The sequence below is a fragment of the Aulonocara sp. 'chitande type north' Nkhata Bay genome, linkage group LG6 (genome assembly GCF_057382095.1).
Source record: "Aulonocara sp. 'chitande type north' Nkhata Bay isolate Kocher_YH1m ecotype deep benthic linkage group LG6, A_spYH_male_GT1.1, whole genome shotgun sequence".
Lineage (NCBI taxonomy): Eukaryota > Metazoa > Chordata > Actinopteri > Cichliformes > Cichlidae > Aulonocara > Aulonocara sp. 'chitande type north' Nkhata Bay.
This window is the reverse complement of record NC_141349.1, coordinates 4,270,382-4,292,572: the sequence shown is the minus strand read 5'-3', so window position 1 is coordinate 4,292,572 and position 22,191 is coordinate 4,270,382. Positions and strand designations below refer to the sequence as shown.

At 42.2% G+C, this 22,191-nt stretch overlaps 3 protein-coding genes and 1 pseudogene across 3 annotated transcripts; 1 reads left to right on the top strand and 3 right to left on the bottom strand.

Annotated features, from left to right (window-relative positions):
* Positions 1–15,113: 15,113 nt before the first annotated feature.
* On the bottom strand, positions 15,114–17,575 carry LOC147327051 (histone H3). The gene has a single exon (XM_086294676.1). The coding sequence runs from the start codon at positions 16,557–16,559 to the stop codon at positions 16,149–16,151; it is 411 nt and encodes a 136-aa protein (XP_086150802.1). The 5' UTR covers positions 16,560–17,575; the 3' UTR covers positions 15,114–16,148.
* LOC147327052 (histone H2A) lies at positions 16,880–17,415 on the top strand. The gene has a single exon (XM_086294677.1). It carries the CDS (start codon positions 16,901–16,903, stop codon positions 17,285–17,287), a length of 387 nt encoding a protein of 128 aa, XP_086150803.1. The 5' UTR covers positions 16,880–16,900; the 3' UTR covers positions 17,288–17,415.
* An 8-nt stretch (positions 17,576–17,583) lies between the features above and the next one.
* LOC147327050 (histone H1.4 pseudogene) lies at positions 17,584–18,771 on the bottom strand (annotated as a pseudogene).
* Positions 18,772–20,040: 1,269 nt separating this feature from the next.
* LOC147327049 (histone H2B 1/2) lies at positions 20,041–21,964 on the bottom strand. The gene has a single exon (XM_086297461.1). The coding sequence runs from the start codon at positions 21,882–21,884 to the stop codon at positions 21,510–21,512; it is 375 nt and encodes a 124-aa protein (XP_086153587.1). The 5' UTR covers positions 21,885–21,964; the 3' UTR covers positions 20,041–21,509.
* Positions 21,965–22,191: the final 227 nt, after the last annotated feature.

Here is a 22,191-nt window from a genome sequence, read left to right as displayed (position 1 = left end):
CGCTCTTGTCCTTTTTATAAAAAAATAAATAAAAATAAATATCGTGATATGAAAAAATCTCATATCGCCCAGCTCTACTATAGTGTACTTTGTTAATGACCCAAGATCACTGGACTGTATGTAATTTACCAAAGTGTAATCAGAGAAAACCAATGGCAAAATACCTATCGCAGCAGACTTACCATTTTCAATGAAGGACCGAAGGTAACCTGCCACTCTGCATTTATCCTCGAGAGCATTCCTCTTCTTCCTCATCTTCATCTTCTGTGGCAGGCCACAGTCATTTTATAGCTTTACTTATCTTGTAGTCTTAAGAGCATCAGCAACATTAGGTGTATTTTTATTAAATGTAACCCAGCTGTTCAACTAACCCACGCATACAAAACAGTATATTGGTGTTTTGTGTCAACAATTAATGTTCATCCTTCATAAATTAACCAAATAGCTTTACTATTCAGATGTTAAAAGATGTGACCTGACCTTACCTCACAACAGGGAGCAGTCTCTGATTCCCTTGGTAAGAAAGGAGGAATGATGTCTGATCTTTCTGTCAGAAGCGGCCATACCATGGTTTCCTTAAGCCCTTTCCTCAGCTGCTTGACTTGACGACTTGTTTGTGTTATGACCTACAACGGTGAGACCAAACCAAAACTGAAGTTGGAGTCTGTAAAGTGACACACACTTTAAATGTTAAATATTTAAAGAACATCCACTGTACTAGTAAAAGCATTTTCAAATTATACCCACTTACAAAATCACTACGTTGAACTAAAATTGCTTTCTTTTCTTTCACATAGATTACTTGTCTTCCATATTAGCACAGAAGATAAGCCACTTTAAAACAGTCATGAATAACTATTACCTACAACAATGTAAATAGTAATACAGACATTAACCCAGAAGACAATTATTTTCTCTTACCTAATTTATAGAATTCTTTGCTATGATAAAAAACAGTATTAAAAAAAAATCTGTGACTAAACTGTTTAAAAAGCTCATTTTTGCCAGACAGACAGACTAACCAAGCAATAATAACATATCGTTACTTACCCTGAACAGCGTTTCGTGGAGTGGAGCTAGCTGTGATAGCGTTAGCATTTGCTAACGTTAACACTGTGCGGTTGTGATGAGAACTTGGACCAGGGACCACTTCATCTCCAGTACACTGCTGCAATACGCAGACTGAGGTGAAGACGTTCAATCTAAGCGGTTAGCAAGTTCTCTGAGTAACTCAGAAACGGACTTGTTTCCTGCAGCCATGCCCTTCACAAGAATTGATACACCTGTAACGTTATTCGCGCCCAGTGTTTTGCATTTGTCGGTGCCTTAAGTTTATTTTGAGCTGCATACTGCCGCCAGCTGCATAGGAGATGCATTGCACCATTAAACCTAAATCGACAATTCATGTGCTATTACTTATGTCTGAGTAAAGGAGCAACCAATCACACAACTGGCTCCGCCCTGTCTTTCTTGATTGACAGACAAAGTCATTCTGCTGAAAAGTCGCATTATGAAATAAATAGACCATCGGGAAAAACGGGATTTTGAAATAAAGACTGACTTTGAAAAAAGGTCATTTTGGACTAAAAACGGCTGGAAATAAATAAAATGCCTCAGGAATAATCTCTGTTATTGTGAAAAATAATGACCATGAAATAATATTTCACAATAATAAGAAAATTTATATAGCAGAATGTAATATGTTTCACAATAATGAGCATTGTTTTCAAAATGTGTTCCATTATTTCACAATATCATTCTCACATTACATATCTGTGTCTTATTTATTCACATAGTTATTTATTTCATCTTGACCTATTTATTTATTTAATTTTGAACACTTTGGAGTTCCATAGTTACCAGGTATTGTTAAACAAACATGGAATAAGACATGAAACTTCAGCCCCATATTCCCCTCACCAGAATGGTACAGCGGAACGTGGCTGGAGAACACTTTTTGATATGGGAAGGTGCATGCTTATTGAGAGTGCCATACCAAAGGAATTATGGACGTATGCAGTTCAAACAGCGGCTATCGTGAGAAACAGATGCTTTAACAACCGGACAGGGCAGACACCTTACTTTTTGCTGACTGGGCGGAAGCCCAATCTATCCAGAATGCAAAAGTTTGGGTGTGAGTGTTATGCTTACAAGCAAAACAAGGGTAAGCTGGATTCTAAGTGTACAAAAGGGATTTTTGTAGGCTACGACAAAAACAGCCCAGCATACAAGGTTTATTTCCCAGACAGCGCCAAAGTGCAAAAGTTTAGGCTGGTTAAGTTTGTAACCAAACACAATGAGGAAAAGCAAACACAAACTGATACGACATCTGAGGATGAAGACATACAGGTGAGGGAGAGACCAAATGTGAACAGGGAAAGCCCCAGTACCAGTTCACAGGAACCAGATACTGACAAACAACCAGAAGTGAACAGTCAGATGCCACTTAGTGATGAGACTGAAAACTCCAGAAGGTATCCTTCTAGAACAAGAAAGAAACCAGATTATCTAAATGAATATGAGTCAGAAGAAGACATTGATGATCAAGTGCTGACTAACATAGACTACTGTTACAGACTGATAAGTAACTCACCCGTGACATTCAGTGAAGCTGCAAGGTCACCCAACTCTAGAGAGTGGAAAGCAGCTATGGATGAGGAAATGCAATCCTTAAAAGAGAACAACACCTTTACCCTAACAATCTTACCTGGGGGAAAGAAAGCAGTGGGGGGTAGATGGGTATATGTGAAGAAAAACAGTGGTGATGGATCAGAAAAATATAAAGCACGGTACGTAGCTAAAGGTTACAACCAGTGTTTTGGGATAGACTATGATGAAACTTTTTCTCCGACTGCTAACCTGACAAGCATAAGAGTATTGATGCAGTGTGCAATACAAGAAAACCTGATTTTGCATCAGATGGATGTAAAAACCGCATACTTGCATGCACCAATAGATTTTGAAGTGTATGTTGAGCAGCCAGAAGGCTATGAAGTAAAAGGAAAAACAGATGAGAAACTGGTCTACAAGCTGGAAAAGTCACTTTATGGGCTTAAACAGTCAGGCCGAAACTGGAACAGGACATTACATGACTATTTGATAGAGAACAGTTTCATGCAGAGTCCTGTAGATCATTGTGTTTACACAAGGAAAACAGGAAAAGAAAAAGTGATCATGGTCATATGGGTTGATGATATTATTATTGCAGCCAGTGATGAAAGGGTTTTGAAAACTGTGAAGGAAATGCTAACTGCAAGATTCAAAATGAAAGATATGGAGAAACTCAAACATTTTCTTGGTATTGATTTTGAGCAAACCCAAGATTGTGTAAAAATGTCACAAGAGAGATATGTAGAAAACATACTGGAAAGATTTCAAATGCAAGACTGTAAACCAAGATCAACTCCTTGTGAACAAAGGTTGAACTACAATGATGATGCTGAGAAAATGAACAATGTCAGAATGTACAGAGAGGCAGTAGGTAGCCTTATTTACTTGACCTCTTGCACACGACCAGATTTAAGTTTTGTTGTAAGTAAGCTGTCACAGCACTTCAAAGAACCAGCTGTGGAACATTGGACTACTGTGAAACATGTTCTAAGGTATTTGAAACAATCAAAGGACAAGACATTGTGCTACAGGAAAAGTGCAAATTACTGACCTCTGTCATCATTTTAGGTGGGGGAACTTGCACAAATGGTGGCTGACTAAATACATTTTTGCCCCACTGTAAATGGTAAACGGCCTGCATTTGTATAGCGCTTTACTCAGTCCCTAAGGACCCCAAAGTGCTTTACACTACATTCAGTCATTCACCCATTCACACACACATTCACACAATGGCAATGGCAGCTACATTGTAGCCACAGCTGCCCTGGGGCGCACTGACAGAGGCGAGGCTGCCGGACACTGGCGCCACCGGGCCCTCTGACCACCACCAGTAGGCAAACATAACACATACACATGTAAAACACTGTCAATATTTTCCATATCTACTTAAGTTTTGTCTAATTTCTTCATCCATCTGTTTCCTGTTCATGTCTTTTCAGTAATCTACAGAACTATAGCCCTCACGTCTGAAGTCATGAAGTGTTTTGAGCGGAAAGTGTCGCAGCACACCAGAAACTCTCTATCCCCCTCCCTCGACCCCTACCAGTTTGCTTACAGAGCAAATAGGTCAACCTAGGACACCATCACCCCACACAGAGGCTGAGCCATCTGGAGAACAGGAGGAGCTAAGTGAGGATGCTCTTTGTGTGCTACAGCTCAGCATCAACACCATAAGCCTATATTTATTTTGTTTCCCCTCACATAATGAAAAGCAGAAACATGCTGTTTGATAAGACTCACTTATAATTCTGCACTGATTTCTTTTTGTTGCTCCCATCATGAGCAAAACTTGACAGAAAAAAACCATGAACAATAGCTGCTTTTACTAAAACAGAGGAGACACAAGGTTTCAGAAACAACTGAGGCAATGCACAGACTGTCAGAGTTATGAAAATGAGTCTACATACAGCAGAATTCTAGTCACTGTGGGTTATTGGATGTTGTTTATTGTAGGTCTTATCCTTGTGTTAATCAGTGTATTCTGCTTTTATGGCATATTATGACCAAGAAGTCTAATAAGTGTTTTGAGAGCAATTGTCAGGCGTTGTGTGGACGCGAGGAAGAAGGAACCCAAACGCAGGACTGGCAGGTAGGTGAAGGTTTATTATAAGGAATGGGTGAACAGAGGGTGAACGGACACTGACTGGCTAGACAACTGAACGGCTGACTGAACTGAGGGAACACACGGGAAGGACAACGTAGCATCAATGACACGACAGTGAACGAGTAGAAACAGAGTGCTTAAATACACAGACTTACCTGTTCAAGTCACTCCCCTCCTGGCAAAGCCTGCGATTGGAAAGACAACACGCAACAGACGAAGGATGGAAAGATCTGCAGATGCACAAAGACAAACAGACATGTGGGATAACTCTGACAGCGGTTCTGAGAGTGATTGCTCGGGGTACTGGCTAAGAGCACCTGTTGAAAGGACTGTGAGAAGGAACCTGGACCATGAGCAACACCCTGCATCTCAGTCATACCAGACCAAAGAACCTATTAGAGTGACAACAAACACAAAAAATGGACATTCACCTGTGCAGACGATGGAAGACATACTGACTATGCCTGAGCATTCACCATCCGTCAGCATTGAACAATTCGAAGAGGAAACTGGGAGAGAATGCTCACACCTGCCATGTTCTCTGAAAGAGGAGATGGAAGAAATGGAAGTGGGTAGTGACAACCTATCTGAACCCAGAGGGTCTGGTGAGGAGTGTGAAACTCATTCGCAGTCTAACGTACAGGTTCAACCACCGGGACATACTTGTACGGACATTAGAAGATCTACCCGTCACAGGAAGCCACGACAGTTTCTGACTTATGAATCACTGGGTAAACCCTCAGTGCAGTCACATGCGGCAGTTAATCTAGTTGGGGAACGCACAGCACCACAGTTACCTGCCACAACCATACCATTATACACTGTATTTCCATACCCACCATTGGCAATTGTGCCACCCGTGTGTATGTCACAGTCACCAATGTACTGCACCCCAATACCATACTCACCATACCAGTATCACGCATCACTGACCCCATCTGCATACACACCACCCCCACTGCTTGTTTCATAACTAGTTCTTGGACTGATAAGAGTTAATAAGAATTTGAGAAGCAAAAGTTTAAAATGTCATGATTTTGTGAATGTTGGGAGCCATTTTATTTTTGTCAGGGAGTGTGTGATACCCACTAATGTGTGATCACATTTATGTGAATTAATTTAAGTAATTTCACTTTCAATGTAAGTGATATTTCCATTTGGAAATGCCCTAAATAACTACAGTAATTGTAACAGGAAACTTGGTAACTACCCTGGGATATTTGTAGCGGACGCTTCATTTTTATACCAATAGGTGGCAGTGTGAGACCATGGTTTGGCCTGTTGTTAGCAGCCTGAAGCGCATGCTCCGCGCTGTTTTCTCATAATGGCGGAGTATTCAGGAAACGGCAAGCCACATCTCCCTGTCTGATCATTTCTTTCCTGTTTACAGGTTCGTATTGTGCCCGAAATAGAATATAATAGCAATCACATCCATTATATAGCATAGACTAACCATTACAGTTGGAAAGTGAAAGCGTACAACATTGTGTAGTACAGTAAATTACACTTTTGTAAGTATTTGCAGGGCTCGCAAAATCGCTAGCCCGACGTCCTGGGGCTAGCGATCTTTCCAGTCGGGCTACCAAAATCTATCTCTGCCCTGCCCGTCGGGCTATTGTAGGAAGGAAAAATATATGTCAATGCTTTTGCATTCTTTCAGAAATGTAGCTGGGTAATTATGTCATTGGCATCGGTGAGCCACTGTCAATATGTGACATATTGAAATCGCGTTTGAATTTGCGCTTGTTTTTTTGCTTTCACTTTGCAATCGCGCGAACTGTGTATAGAGAGCGACAGCACTGATCTGTGAGTGATGATAATTTGTGCACCAATTCCTCTGACATTGTCTTATTAATCGTTAGCTTACTACGCAAACATGACAAGTGAAATCTCCCGCAGCTTAAACATGTGAGAGGTTGATCGCGCAGAGAATCGCTGAGCTTATGTGTGTGTGTGTGTGTGTGTGTGTGTGTGTAAAAGCAGCAGGATATATATTTTAGTTCTGCTGAGCCAAATAAGACAGGTCAGGGTGAAGAAGTGACAGCCAAAGAAAAGCTTACCACAAAATGGAAAAGTTATGACAAATCAGACTATAAGGCAAAAAGAAGGTGCAGCTTTATGGTTTCATGGACAAAATAATTTCTGTGGCTGCAATATGACGAGCTAAATAACCAGGGCTGCATATAAGTGGTCCGCAGGTGCGCATTCGCTGTCAAAATAAAAAAAAACGCGCACAAGATATGAAGTTGCAACGGCTGTTTGCATACATAAGATTTTCTGGAGGAGGACAGACATTTGTTTAGAACTCTTAAAGATGTCGAAGAAGCTCCTTTAAGCAATTACTTTGGTGTTCCTCCACCTCCAAACGAATGTCAGAAGGAGTCCGAACCACAAAAGAAGCACGTATTCTCAGAAAAGTGGTTGCAGGAGGTGAGCTGGCTTCAAACAAATGATGAACGCACAGATGTGGTGCAGAATGTGCCCTGAAAATCCCACTCTAGCGGACAAAAACAGTGCTTTTTATATGGACGCAAACGCGCGTTGCAACTTCTTATCTGGTGCGTCTTTTATTTTGACAGCGAATGCGCACATGCGGACCACTTATGTGCACTCGTGTAAATAACATAATGTTCTGCCGGGTGTGGTGTTGGTTTTCCCTCGATTTCTGAGTCGACAAGCGCCTTTGTTACTGGGACCAGTCATTTTAAGAAAGGCCCACATTAGAACCCATGAGAAATGCAAGAAATGCATTATTGCTCAGTCTGCAATATCTTTCCCAGAACAAACACCAATTGCAAATAACATACTAAAAATAAACCTGAAAGATCTGTTTAGAACAGCGTACTATGTTGCAAAGAGTGAACTACCACTGGCACAATTTAGCAGTCTTTGCAAACTTCAAAAAGCAAATGGCCTAGATCTTGGTTCCACTTGTCTCTTACCCGTGACTTCAGTGGAAATTTCAAATTCAGGATCTGACACAGACTGATTCATGTCCTACACAGTTCTTACAAGTTCATAGAAATTTCTGTTCAATTAGAACCAAGTATTTGAGTTGATGATTGTAATTTTTATACAATGTTGTAATTTGTTTTTCAACAATTTTTTGATTAATGTTTTGTTTCCTTTACAATATGATACATTAAAGTATCATATTGTAAAGGAAACAAAACATCAATCAAAAAATTGCTCTCTTTTTTATTCGGGCTGCTTAAATTTATTTTGGGCTACCAAAAACTGAAGAGTCCCTGCCCAAAGGGCTACCAGGGATTTTGAAATTTTGAGACCCCTGATTTGTTTACGGCTTTAGCAGCATGCTATGGTTAGCATGTTAGTTTGGGTCGCACACCTCCTATGCTCTGTGATGTTAGTGATCGGCTCCACCGTTATTCTGTATTGTTTTAGTATCTTGTTTCTGCCATAAAGTGTTTCCGTGAATTCAGTGCACATGTCAAGATGGTGCTGATTATACCATTCTTTCAAGCTATTTGAGATTTATAGATTTGTCCTGTTGGAATTCATTTTGAACCAAGTCTTACAAGAAAATTGGTCATGTTTATAACATTGGAATGTGTTATGGAGAATGTGTGTGTGAGCTATGTTAAGAATAAGTAAATACACAGTTGTAATACTGTAAAAGTAATGAAAGGAGTGCATAATTGTGAATTTTAATAAATAATGGCGGAGTATTCAGGAAACGGCAAGCCACGTCTCCCTGTCTGATCATTTCTTTCCTGTTTACAGGACACATATATAGCTGTCTACAGGTGCTGCCACCCGGTACCTGTAACACTTACCTGCCCGTTGGTCTGGGGGTGGTATGGAGTGGAGACGGCATGTTTAATATTCAGCATGCTGAAAATGCTGTTGTTGAGCTGCAGTGAAATGAGCAAACTTGGCCTAAATACATCATATCATATCATATCATATCAAGGTATGAATAACACTTTCACAAGTTTTACATGGTTCACAAACTCCTTTCCTTGTTCAGTGATGATTTTCCTGACCATGCCAAACGTGTATAACTTAGAGGTCATGATTGCAGAGACCTCAGCTGCAGTTGGACTTAAGAGGTTCTGCAATCACCCACTTAGTATACACATCGGTCATTGTCAGGACATATCGGTTCCCTAGACGTGATTCCGGGAGTGGTCCAATTAAATCCATGCCCAGCTCCTCCCAAGGTTCTTTTACCTGCAGGTCACAGAACTTATCAAATTAAAATTTAAAGCTACCCTGCAGCACAAAAGCTAGCATGAAAATAAAATTGGTGTTGGGGGATCTTTATGAAAATAGTATATTTAAATCATATGGAAAACTTGCAGAAGAATTTGATTTACCTAGACAGGAATTTTGGAAATATCTGCAACTAAGACATTTGATGGCCAATACATGTGGTTCATTCGCAAAGTTCCCTTTAAGCTGCGACATTCTAGAGGAAATAAAAAAAACCTTTGGGCGTGGACAAGAGGCATCAGCTTATTACAAAATGCTTTTATTAGCTTCTGATCCTAACACACTGTCCCTCAGAAGAACGTGGGAAATGGACTTAAATCTCAACTTTACAGTGGAGGAATGGAATGGCATCCTCAGGAATCTGAAAAAAATGTCACGCGAATTACGTTCAAGATTGGTTCAATTTAAGATTTTAATTAGAGTATACTGGACACCCTCACGGTTGCATAGGGTGGGTCTAGCGACTGATGATACATGCTGGAAATGCCAGCAAGGAAGTGGCACACTTTTACTTTTGCTTTGGGGGTGCTCCAAAGTCCAAGATTATTGGATTCATATTCACACTGTAGTAGAGAAGGTTGTAGGTCAAGGGGTCCCATTTATGAACAGTCTTTATGTATTAGGAGACCCTTCAGCTTTGAGTCACTTATCCACTTCTCTTGCTCATTGGGTACAAACGACGATTATGCTGGGGAGGAAGCTGCTGATGAAAGAGTGGAAGGCCTCATCGACTCCTACCTATCTCTTTGGGACAAGTGGCAGCTTACAAAAGATTATCATATAGACTGCTAAATAGACTGGACGACTATAATGATAAGTGGGCTAATTACTTTTTACATACAGGTCAGTGACGTATCCGGCTAAAGTAGTTAAGTTCGGACTAAATAGGATAGCTGTAATCTGGTCTATGTGAAATGTTGGCATCACTTTTTTTTTTTTTTTTTTTTTTTTTTTGGGATGGAAATATGCATTGATGCTCAATTTGTTCTGTTGTTGTTACTGGGAATGTCCATTCTGCTATTTTTTGGGTGGTTTTTTTTTGGGGGGGGGGGGGGGGGGTCTGGGTTTTTTTTTTTTTTTTTTTTGTGTATATTAAAATCTAATAAAGTTTGAGTCATAAAAAAAAAAAGAAAATGAAATTGGTGAACAGGCTTTAAGATGTACCTTGATGGGATCTAATGCTGGTGCCACAGTCTTGATTGGGTCATTCATCTGGTAGCGATGACAGCATCTGACCTGAAAGATGTATCCCAAAAAATATTTCAAGGATACCGTAAAACAAGTTGATGTAAATTAATAACAATTTTTAAAAAAACAGACACACACACACAGAAACTAATGTTGATATGTAAGTGTGCAAGTAAAGACATGGTTCTGATTTATCTTGTTAACAGAAATAAGGACATACCCATTCACCGATGTCCTGGTTCAATGTTGGCCAGTAATAGCCAGCAACTACCCTGTTCCGGGTACCTCTGACACCATTGTGGTTCCCGGTACCAGGGTTATTGTGGCATTCCATCAAAACCGACTTCTTCTCCTCCTCTGATTAGAGATGGCACGATACCACTTTTTTATGTCCGATACCGATACCGATATCATAAATTTGGATATCTGCCGATACCAATATGAATCCGATATAGTGTTTTTTAATCAACAAAACCGTTTTTTTTTAATATCTTGCTGCATTTTGTATAAGTTCATACTCAAGTTTAAAACAACAACTACACTAAAGCTATTCTGTTATACCTGTATGCAAAAAAAAAATGTTTAGCTTACTAGGGTATATATATTAGACTTAATAGTCACTATATACAGTAATTGACTTGTATTCATTTTACATCAAATTAAAACTTTGGGTGTAAGATAATTATTTATTAAAAGCTTTTAAATGAGAATAAGAAAGAAAAGTATGTCTTTGTGCCCCCTTTCCCTGTTAATGCCCTATCGGCCCCCCTGGCTAAACTTTGCTAGATCCGCCCCTGCACAGTTACCAGCCGTCAGCTACGTAGAAAAAGATCCTGGTGTAGAAAGTAATATTAAATAAATTCTAACAACAGCTTATCAAGCTTAAACGTGCTGCTGTTGTTCAGCCGCTGGTTTCCTCTTTCTGGTGCAAAGTGGGCCAAAAACAAACAAGAGAGACGGACTCCCGACAGAAAAGCCGATCAGCTGATCATTAACCAGTTTCATGATTGAAGCAGCAGCAAGAAGAGGCAGTCGCTTGTTAAGCTTAACGCAGGAATGCTTTAAATTCAGAGATGGACTTACACACTTGCTTTACTTCTCTCGGGGATAACTTTGTCAGAAATGAAATGCCAGGTTGCTAGCGAAGCTCCACATGCTATCCAGACCACCGACAGGTCCCGCATGCCACAGCCGCTCTATCACGTGATGCATACTGCTCCGACATGCTAACGTTCTGAGGCGAGTTACGGCTTGTTGCAAGTTTTGTGAGGTGCTTTCGTGATATTTAATGGATCGGATTACATTTTTTATTTTTCTCCGATATCCGATCCAGTAATTTAGGTCAGTATCGGACCGATACCGATACGTAATATCGGATCAGTCCATCTCTACCTCTAACATGACTACCAGGCGCATGCACTGCATACTGGGGCCAGTGTAGAAGAGTCTGTTGTCTGTTATAAGATGAAAATGAAAAAAGCTAAGAGAGTTGCTGACGACATTAAATAAAATGTCTGATAAAGTTTGGGACAATGTATCGTACTGCTACTAGCTAGCATGACGGAGTTTCTATACAGCTGGGTGGGTGCTATGATGTTACTGATGTAGAACTTTATTTTGTTCATAAGGTTAATTATTAGAGTTGCCAACCATCCCGTAAAAAACGGAATGGTCTCGTATTCAGAGAAAATATTACGCGTTTCGTATTGAGGTGAAAAGGAATGCAGTTTGTCCCGTACTTCAGCTACAATGAAAAAGACACAAAGCTGGAGTTACTCTGCGTCTTTACGCTGCACAGCTGCCTCTTCTTCTCTCATTCTCTCCCCCCTCCCTCTCCTGTTGCTACTTCAATCATGAAACTGATCAATGATCAGCTGATCGGCTTTTCTCTCGTTTGTTTATCGCCCACTTTGCACCAGAAAGAGGAAACCAGCGGATGTAGCGCTAAACAGCAGCACGTTTAAGCTTGATCAGCTGTTGTTAGAATTTATTTAATATTAATTTCTAGTATCAGCTGATGTTTGCTGGAGCCACAGCTGTAAAGCTGCTGGTCATGATATCGGTTTGAATATGTGGTGAGAGGGAAACATGAGGATGAAACCAGGAGATGTCCTTACTGAATCATCAGAGCTGAACAGGTGATGGAGAAACAGGTTTACCTTTTAGGTGACATGAATGAGTTGAAGGGAAGTTATGAACTGTTTCTGAGAGACAAATAACACCAGGATCCTTTTTCCGATCGGGTTTCTGGTACGGATCGGGTAGCGACACCCGACACAGGTATCGAAGCTTTGACACACAGGACACATCACTAACCGACTGTAATTTAACTTTCTCAAATATCTAGGAGTTTGTAGCGGCGTTGTATAGTGAGGAAATCCGTGTGCCTGCTGAACTTGCAGCGGGACTTCCAAGCTGTGCGTGTAATTTAACACTTTTAGTTTAAGGCTGTTTTTGCATCAGCAGAAATTGTTGTGAATGTGTCTCAAGGGATTCACACATACACACAACACAAGTGGAGATCAAACAATCACCGGTGTCACGTCTGCACAGCTGTTCTATATGTGAGCTGTGGGGCGTAGCCGGGCGTGCCGGGGTGTCTTAAAGAAATATCCACACGCCACATATGGAATATGTAACGGTGTGGAGAAATAGTCTCTCACTAAGAGAACTAAGAGAACCAAAGTTACTCCGTAACCGTACGATTAGTTCCTCAAAGTTTGGTCTCCCTTGCTTTTTTATTTGCCAGATGAATTGTCCCAATTGTTGAGAGGGGCCAGTTGTCTTTAGTGTGCCTCCAGGTAAATTGGAAGTCAGCACAAAGGATGGGAGTTCACTTTTGTCTCTTATTTTTTGAAATCTGTGGGGGGTTTTCACTCAGGTGGGGGGGGGGGGGGTCTTTCTCTCCTCCTTTTCCCATATATGTGTTTTGTTTGTCTCCTTATTTATGAAGAAGGGGTCCTTTTATGATCTACAACGTACTTTTATTATTCAATCTTAGCCAGCCGGAAGAACAAGAGTATCTCACCGCTTCTTAGCTCGCATGCCCATGTTAACAGATAGGGCCACCTTGTGGTATGGCATGAAACTACATTAATTTACAGCAACAGCTGCTGATCATTACAATATGTATCTGTAAATGTACGTAATGATTTGAAATGTATGGGATTCTGTTTGTTTTTCACTTTGTGCTGTTAATGAATAAAAACTGTTGAATCATAAAGGGGTTTGGATAATTAGCACATTACTTAGAACTGTTTCAGCTGCTCGACAGGCTTAATTCAGTGCAATGTACAACAAAATGAAAAGAAGTGTTTTTAATGTTGATAATCACAGGTTCCCATCTGTTTTGCACCAGTTTTTAATCTTTCTCAGAGTTCGTGTCATCAGAATTGTCAAGGCTAGAAACTGTTTTCAGTAAGTTCAAACGTAAGTATTTAAATAAGAGACTGTCTGAAAAGGTAGCATTCATTAAATTAGCGCAGGCTTCCTCTGACCTATCGCAACAGTCCACTTCACTGTACACTGAAACGGACAGAGCGGCTGCTCTCGCACTGTTGGTTGAGTCATTGGAGCCTCAGGCAGAAGTCATCTTTATGGCAGTAATCTTTTGAAGAAGCCTGTATATAATTACACTTTATTTAAAGTAAACAAGTTTACATATAAAATGCACATACACATACAATTACATATACAAAACCATGAGCACATACAAAAAGGAGAAACAAGGAGGAAAATCTAGCATCTGAGTCCACACAACGTTCACAAGACTTACAGTTTTAATTCGTTCCAGGGGAAAACTTTCCCAAGTTTCAGGTCCATTGTTCGTCTTCTCCGCAGGTCTGTAATGATATGTTTACTCAGCACATCACTACTTATCATCTTTTGTTCAAGTACTCCTTTGGCACGAGTTTTCCAAATATGTGTGTTTATTACACACATTACTAACCAAAAGAGTCTCCTTTTGTCGTCACACATTTTTTCTTTAAACAAACCATATATAACTGCTTTAATATTAACATCCACATCATAGCCAATCTCTGTCATCTTCTGTCTTATCTCAGTTGTCCTATAACAATCCAATAGAAGATGTTCTAGGGTCTCATCTTTATCACAGTCTGTCATAGGACATTTCATGGTGGTAACAAAGCAACTCCATTGTACCACTGCTCTCACAGGGAGGCGCCCGAGCGAGATGAGCCATACCACGTCTCTCATGCTTTCAGATAATAATTTGTCTTGTATATTTTTAACTATTGAAAGGTTTTCATCTTCATTTGCATACTTGTATTGAATTAAACCTTCATTTTTGGTTTCATTAATTTTTTTTATAGATATTTTTTGTATTATCTTGGAGAATATTTAATTTATAATTACCATCTCCTTCCTTTAATACTAAATATTTGTTACCCACGTGGTACATTGAGCTTCCGGCGATTTAGCTGAAAACATCGGAAGATCCGTTTTGTCGGCCATCCAAAGGTTCAGCAGTAGTGCACTCTTAGCAGCTGCAGTCTCCACTTCACAATCGCTGCAGCACATGTCCAGCAAAATCGCTGGACATGCTCGTAGGCAAGAAGTGAAGCAGCACATGGCGGGGAGAAGTGAGGAGGAGAACAGACACAATGTTGCACCGGAGGTTTTCGGGAAGCTTTTATTTTGGTATTTCTGTTGATCCGTACAATAAATTTGCATATTAGCCTAAACATTTAGGTTTAACATTTAACATTTAGCATTTAGATTTAACATTTAGATTTAAATATAATATTTAGATTTAACATTTAACATTTAGATTTAAATATATTTAGATTTAATAGTTAACATTTAGATTTAATATTTAACATTTGATGAAAAGTTACAAATATTTTACTAAATGTTGTAAAAATTACTCGAAAAAATATGTTTTTGTAAGGTTTTGAGCTAAATGTGGAAAAATGTTGCCGTTAATTTCAGCATGTTTCACTTTACAAACGGCGCCCCATAAGTAGCTGTGTACTGTACACGATATGAGATTGAGTACTACATGTGTCACAGAGACAATCCAACAGTTTATATCCAGTTAATATCTTTATTAAAGGCCAATAACCAGTGGTGCCTCCAACAGAGCCAGAAAAGGGGGGAAGGTCATGCCATGAAATATTATTAGTTGTCCCCAGATCAAATAGGTTGTTAATGAGGTTTTACCTTGAAACTCTGAATACCAGAACTTCCATACTTCCAGAATCAATGTAGTTTTAGAAGTGGCTTTAGTACATGCAATAGCATTCACAGATGATCGCAACAGATTATTCAGAATGTCAATACTATATTTTCTGACTTGAAAGTGGCAGCGAGTCATTCTCTGGGGGCGCTATATCTATGATCTCTACTTGACTGGACTGATCTGGACAGCTTCACAGTATAATTTTTCTGTATGTTATCAATGTTAGTGTCAAAGTCTGAACACAGTTTGTGCAGTGAGATTAGTTTAACAGAGTTCCCAAAAGTCAGCTTCAATGCAACATCAGCGATGTGGCCTAGGTATTGGATCAACGCCAGCGGAACATGACGATGCTGTGTTTCCATGCTCAAAGTTAGTTCAAAGAATTGTGTTAAATTGTTAGTTTTTTATACATCTTTGGGGAGTGAAAAAAAAATATGCACCTGTGAACTGAACATGAACTGTGAAAAATATCTGATCCATGTTAGGCTTATTGTTATGTACATTCATAGTTTATAGCCAATTTAAACAACTCTAAAGGTACTTTAGAGCAGGGGTGTCACAGTCTTCTTCTACTGTAAGTAATGTAAACTTATGTGTAGCAGGAAAGAATTGGAAGTACTGGTGCTTAGATCAAGTTACTGGATGCCACCTTCATGCCAAGCATATGGCTTCTATTATATGAAAAAAAAAAAAACTGTCTTGTACTGTCTTGTATGAGGTTAATGTTATTGTAAGAAAGGAGCGCGCTCTCTGTGTGTGTGTTGGCTCTGAAAAGAGCCGTTGTTTGTAGGAGGGCGTGCAGACAGCTTAAGCCCTCTCTCCGCGGATGCGGCGAGCCAGCTGAATGTCTTTGGGCATGATGGTGACCCTCTTGGCGTGGATGGCGCACAGGTTGGTGTCCTCGAAGAGTCCGACCAGGTAAGCCTCGCTGGCCTCCTGCAGAGCCATGACAGCGGAGCTCTGGAAGCGCAAGTCGGTCTTGAAATCCTGAGCGATCTCGCGGACCAGGCGCTGGAAGGGCAGCTTGCGAATGAGCAGCTCGGTGGACTTCTGGTAACGGCGGATCTCGCGCAGAGCCACGGTGCCGGGCCTGTAACGGTGAGGTTTCTTGACGCCTCCGGTGGCCGGGGCGCTCTTACGAGCGGCCTTAGTGGCCAGCTGCTTCCTGGGGGCTTTGCCGCCAGTGGATTTGCGAGCGGTCTGCTTGGTTCTTGCCATTCTTTCTCTCTTTAACTTTCCTGCGTTTAAAACAGAAAATGTAACAAGCGGAGGAGACTCGCCGCTCTTAAAGTGTGTGACTGGCTGTGACGCGGTGCCGCTGCGGCTCGTGATTGGTGAGGGGCTCCGCGTGATGCTCAGCACCGCTCAGAGGAGCCCCGCCCCGCCTAAGTGTGCGCTGCTCATTGGAGGAAGGTGCTTTGAAAAGGCGCGCTGCCGCGAGCCTGTCTGCGATTGGTGTGTGACGAAGCCGCCCGCGCTCTGCGGAAATATAAGCCAGGCTCGGCGCCGATCGGGCCACATTTCCTTTGAGTGTTGACACTGCGAAGAGAAGGTTCAAAATGAGTGGGCGTGGCAAAACCGGAGGCAAAGCCAGAGCTAAGGCTAAGACCCGTTCATCCCGTGCCGGGCTCCAGTTCCCCGTGGGTCGTGTCCACAGGCTGCTGCGCAAAGGCAACTATGCGCAGCGCGTGGGTGCCGGCGCCCCCGTCTACCTGGCAGCTGTGCTCGAGTACCTGACCGCTGAGATCCTCGAGCTGGCTGGCAACGCAGCCCGCGACAACAAGAAGACTCGTATCATCCCACGTCACCTGCAGCTGGCTGTGCGCAACGACGAGGAGCTCAACAAGCTCCTTGGCGGAGTCACCATCGCCCAGGGTGGTGTGCTGCCCAACATCCAGGCCGTGCTGCTGCCCAAGAAGACCGAGAAGCCTGTCAAGGCCAAGTAAATGCCAAAGCCTCTGCTTCACGCACGAAACCAATAAACAAAGGCTCTTTTCAGAGCCACACACTTCTTTCTGAGCAAACATCCTCGTGTATATGGAAATGTAGTATTACCTTATTCTCGTGTGTGTGTGTGGGGGGGGGGTTCTTTCGCCTCCCAACCAGATCTTCAGGTTGTTTTAATTTATTATTAACAATAATATAAAATTATGCACAATGAATTACTAATGTAAAAATAGTTCAACAAAAGTTCAACACTGCCCCCTAGCATCCTGGAGCACTTGTGTTGTCTTTTGTAGGTGTTTTGGAGTTTTTACGTGTTTTGTCTGTAGGGGCCACCGTAAATATACTTTTATTTATTCACTCCACATGAAATGTAATAAATCAACTATAATAAAATCCAACTATTCACATTTCAACTTTTAACTATTTAAATTTTCAGCTTTTTCCTTTTACAAATTTAAAGTGAAACACAAAACACTGCAAACCACAACACAATTAAATATAAATTATAATATGAAAATAAAAAGAAGATGCATATTCTCTGTCATATGGACCTGCATGAATAAACTTTGTCCCTGGCTCTCTTTCTCTCTGTCCCTCCTGCTCTGTTCACTTTCTGATTGTGAAATGTGAGCCATGATAGTAATACAAGCTGCAAGTGTTATGAGAAAAAAACAAACCCAAAAAGTATCTTATCTTGCTTTGACAATAATGCTATTATTGTGAATAAGAGAATGTTGCGTGATTGTGAGGAAGGAGCTCTGGCGTGTTGCTGTGGTGGCTCTGAGAAGAGCCGTTGTTGAGTGCGAGAGTGTTGGCAGCTCACTTCTTCTTGGCTGCTGTGGCCGCCTTCTTGGCTTTGGGCTTGGCGGCCTTCTTGGCGGGGGCTTTCTTGGCTGCGGGAGGCTTCTTGGTGACCTTCTTGGGGCTCTTGGCTGCCGCCTTCTTGGGGCTCTTGCTGGGCTTTTTGGCCGCCACAGCGGGCTTCTTGGCCTTCTTGGGGGACTTCTTAGCTGCTGCGGGCTTCTTGGCTGCCGCTGGCTTCTTGGGGGACTTTTTAGCGGCTGCTGCCGGCTTCTTGGCTTTGGCAGCGGCGGGCTTCTTGGCTTTGGGAGCGGCTTTCTTTGCGGGCTTCTTGGCTTTGCTCTCGGTAGCCTTCTTGTTCATCTTGAAGGATCCGGAGGCCCCGGTGCCCTTGGTCTGCACCAGAGTGCCCTTGGCCACCAGGCTCTTGATGGCGGTCTTGACGCGGGCCTTGTTCTTGTCCACATCGTAGCCTCCGGCAGCCAGAGCCTTCTTGAGAGCGGCTGTGGACACGCCGCTGCGCTCCTTGGAAGCGGCCACGGCTTTCACGATCAACTCGCCCACGCTGGGGCCCACCTTCTTCGGCTTGGAAGCCGTCGTCTTCTTCTTGGCCGCCGGGGCGGCGGCAGCAGCAGGTGCTTCCTCTGACATTTTCCTCTTTCCCTCTGATCGAGTCACGGTGCAGTGATGGCAACTCGGAAGCGTCACACTGCACTTAAACGCACCATGAGAACCGTGGAGAGTGAATGTAGCGCGCGCCGCTCTCGCGTGCGCCACGCAATGCTTCCGTTTGTGTTTCGTGTCTCGGGATCAAAGAGCTCAAAGTGAGTGTGTGAGCAGCACTGCAGGCCGACAGTGGAGCAGTCCACAGCGGACTCGTGTCTCCTCGGGCAGGCCTCGTGTCGGGCTCTGGTGCTCTCTGCTCTTGCTTTGTGGAGCCTCCAAAGCTCAGCGACTCAGTGCGGAGCTCAGCGCTGCTCGGCGGCTTTTTGCGCTCTTTTCTTTCCTAAAACAAAGGAGCCGCAGCACAGCTCCGTGAAAAGCCCTTTTCCAGCTCAGACACATGTTCGTTCGCGCACTCCGACTTAAAAGCAGCATCTGGTGAGCGCAGCTGTGGGACAAAGTGACGCCGCGAACTCCCAGCAAACACACCGATGCAGCTGGACGCCCACGGAGCAGCGAGACTTCTGTGAGAGCTGCTCACTTCTAACCAAAGCACAGCGGCCTCGAGTTTCACTCACGTTGTTGTATATCAGAAATCACCATTAGTTAGTCACCTTACGGCAGCTCGCTTCCACACTTTGGCCCTGATCTCTTAGTCTGCATCAGTCCGTTTCCTTCCAGCTACAGTTACCGACTCTACTATAAACAACAACAGCGAATGAACACGTGAATACACACATCCACCAACTGATCACTAAGTATCTCAATGTGCAATACTCAATACCTGCTAAAAAACATCCAACATCTCACTATTAAACATTCTCTTTTTGTCGCTACTAGTCAAACGTATTTTTATATCTATTTCATTTATTTAATCAGAGTAATATTGCTGTTATTTTTTTGGCATTTATTTAATCCTGCTCTGTCCACGTTGCTGCTGTAACAAGGTGAATTTCCCAGCTCTGGGACTAATAAAGCTTATCTTATGTCCTGGATAGCGACCTCAGTCTAATCTAGTACAGTGCATTTAATTATGCCCAGTATATCTGTGCTCCTTTTTCTGGAGGATTCTATTATTCTTCCACCCACTAAAAAAATGTAACCACAGATTGTTGTCCAAGATAAGTAAAATGCTGCACAATACCTCCCACCCTCCCATCGTGTGCTTGACCAGTCACAGAAGAGCGTTTAGTGAGAGACTGAGATGACCAAAGTTCACCTCTGAATCAGAATGGGTTTTATTTCCTAATGTTGAGCAGGTTTACAACATTAGGAAATTGCTTCGGTACTTAGTGCAAAACACACTGTAAGACAACACTTAACTAAACATAAAAAATAAAAGTGCTAAGCAGATAGATATATCTTATTCACAGCACTTGCTATAATAGTTGTACTATCTAAAGGCATAGAGAAAGGTGGCTACGGAGCCAACAAATTATGAATTAGATTCAAATAGGCACAACTTTAGTTTTTTTATTTCTATATGATGAACTCTGCATTATTAAGTGATAAGAACAAGTAATCTTATGTCCTGTAATCATTATGACGCTATAATTTGAGATACAATAAATAAAATACGTTTTTGTACAAAGTATCGTATCGGATCAGTATCGTCGATACCACCCTGAATATTACTCGTTATCGGATCGGAAAGGAAATCAGTGGTATCGCACATCACTAGTGATTATAGTGTTTACGAGCACATCAAGTCAAGTGGCTTTGTTATTTCAACCATGTGCAGTGCTACAGTACACAGTGAAGCAAGTCAGCGTTCTTCCAAGACCGTGGTGCTACATAGGACAATCAACACAGGACCACATAAAGTGCAAATGTACAACATAAGAAAAACGGCGCAACCCCAGATCAGAACGATACAGACAAATTGATACTAAATTTTAAGTTTACTGCTTCTTTGGATTCTGCTATGCAAATTTTTTGTGAAATGACAAACTTTGGATATCAGAGGAGAAAAAAAACAACAACAACAACAACAAACTTCCATTTCACACACCGTAAAGGAACTGTCAAAATGAGTTAACTGGCCAGAGCAACATTTGTGTTCAGTACTGTTTTCAATTTGTTCTTTGGAATTTGCTTTGTATTGAATGTATTTGGAAATCAGAATATATATGTAAAAAAATAATATAATAATCAGCCCTTATCCCCAAGGGGCAAATAAGATACAATGGAGCAGCACGACATTGAAGACAAGGACAGGGCATAAACAGGCAATAAGAATGAGATAATAAATACACAGCATATACACAGTTTTAAAATTAAAGTGACTGAATAGGTGAATAAATAACTAAGTGACTAAAAGTGAATAAAGTGGCAGCACAAAAAGAGCGTAGAGTAGTTCATGTTTACAGGTGTGGGAAATGGTCTTAAGGGCTAGAGTTAAAAAGCAGAGTGGCTTTGGGGACAGAGGAGGCTCTCCTCCTCTCAGTCCTGCAGGAAATGCAGCAGAGGCGCCGCCCACAGGGGAGCCATTGAAATGCACTGAAAGACTGTCAAACATAAAGTGGCATTAATGTTGTATTTGTAGTTACTTTGTCATCGTTCCACAACACACACAAGACATTTCCTGAGTCTGGGTCAATGTAGCGGATCAATAGCACCTAGTGACAAAGAAGCATTTCCGCGATTGCAGTAGTTGGCAACATAGTAACTGCACGTTTGAAGGTAGAACGTATGCTCTTCAGGACAGAGTGGGTGGCTCTGAAAAGAGCCGTTGGGTTGACTGACAGCAGGATCAGTTTACTTGGAGCTGGTGTACTTGGTGACGGCCTTGGTGCCCTCAGACACGGCGTGCTTGGCCAGCTCACCGGGGAGCAGCAGGCGCACTGCGGTCTGGATCTCCCTGGACGTGATGGTGGAGCGTTTGTTGTAGTGGGCCAGGCGAGAGGCCTCGGCAGCGATGCGCTCGAAGATGTCGTTGACAAACGAGTTCATGATGCTCATGGCCTTGGAGGAGATCCCGGTGTCGGGGTGGACCTGCTTCAGCACCTTGTACACGTAGATGGCGTAGCTCTCCTTCCTGGTCTTTCTCTTCTTCTTGCCGCCCTTGCCGGCGGTCTTGGTCACGGCTTTCTTAGAGCCCTTCTTGGGCGCGGACTTCGCGGGTTCAGGCATTTTGTTCCTTCGATACTCTGCAGCAACGAATGAGCTGTGTAACGGAGAGCAGCTCCTTTTATACAGCCTGTATGCTAATATCACTGCGCAGGCCCTCGGCTCTCATTGGCTGAGCTGCACAGTGGGCCGGACATTGCGTTGGAGGAAATCTATGAATTGTGCTACAACAGGCGCGCGTCTAACAAAGAAGTGGTCTGTGTGATCGTTTCCTCATTTGTTGGAACGGTCATTTGTATTAAATGAGCAGTAAATGTAGTGCTCTGTATGGCAAATATGGAGGATTTAGGGAGACACAGACTGAAAGCTA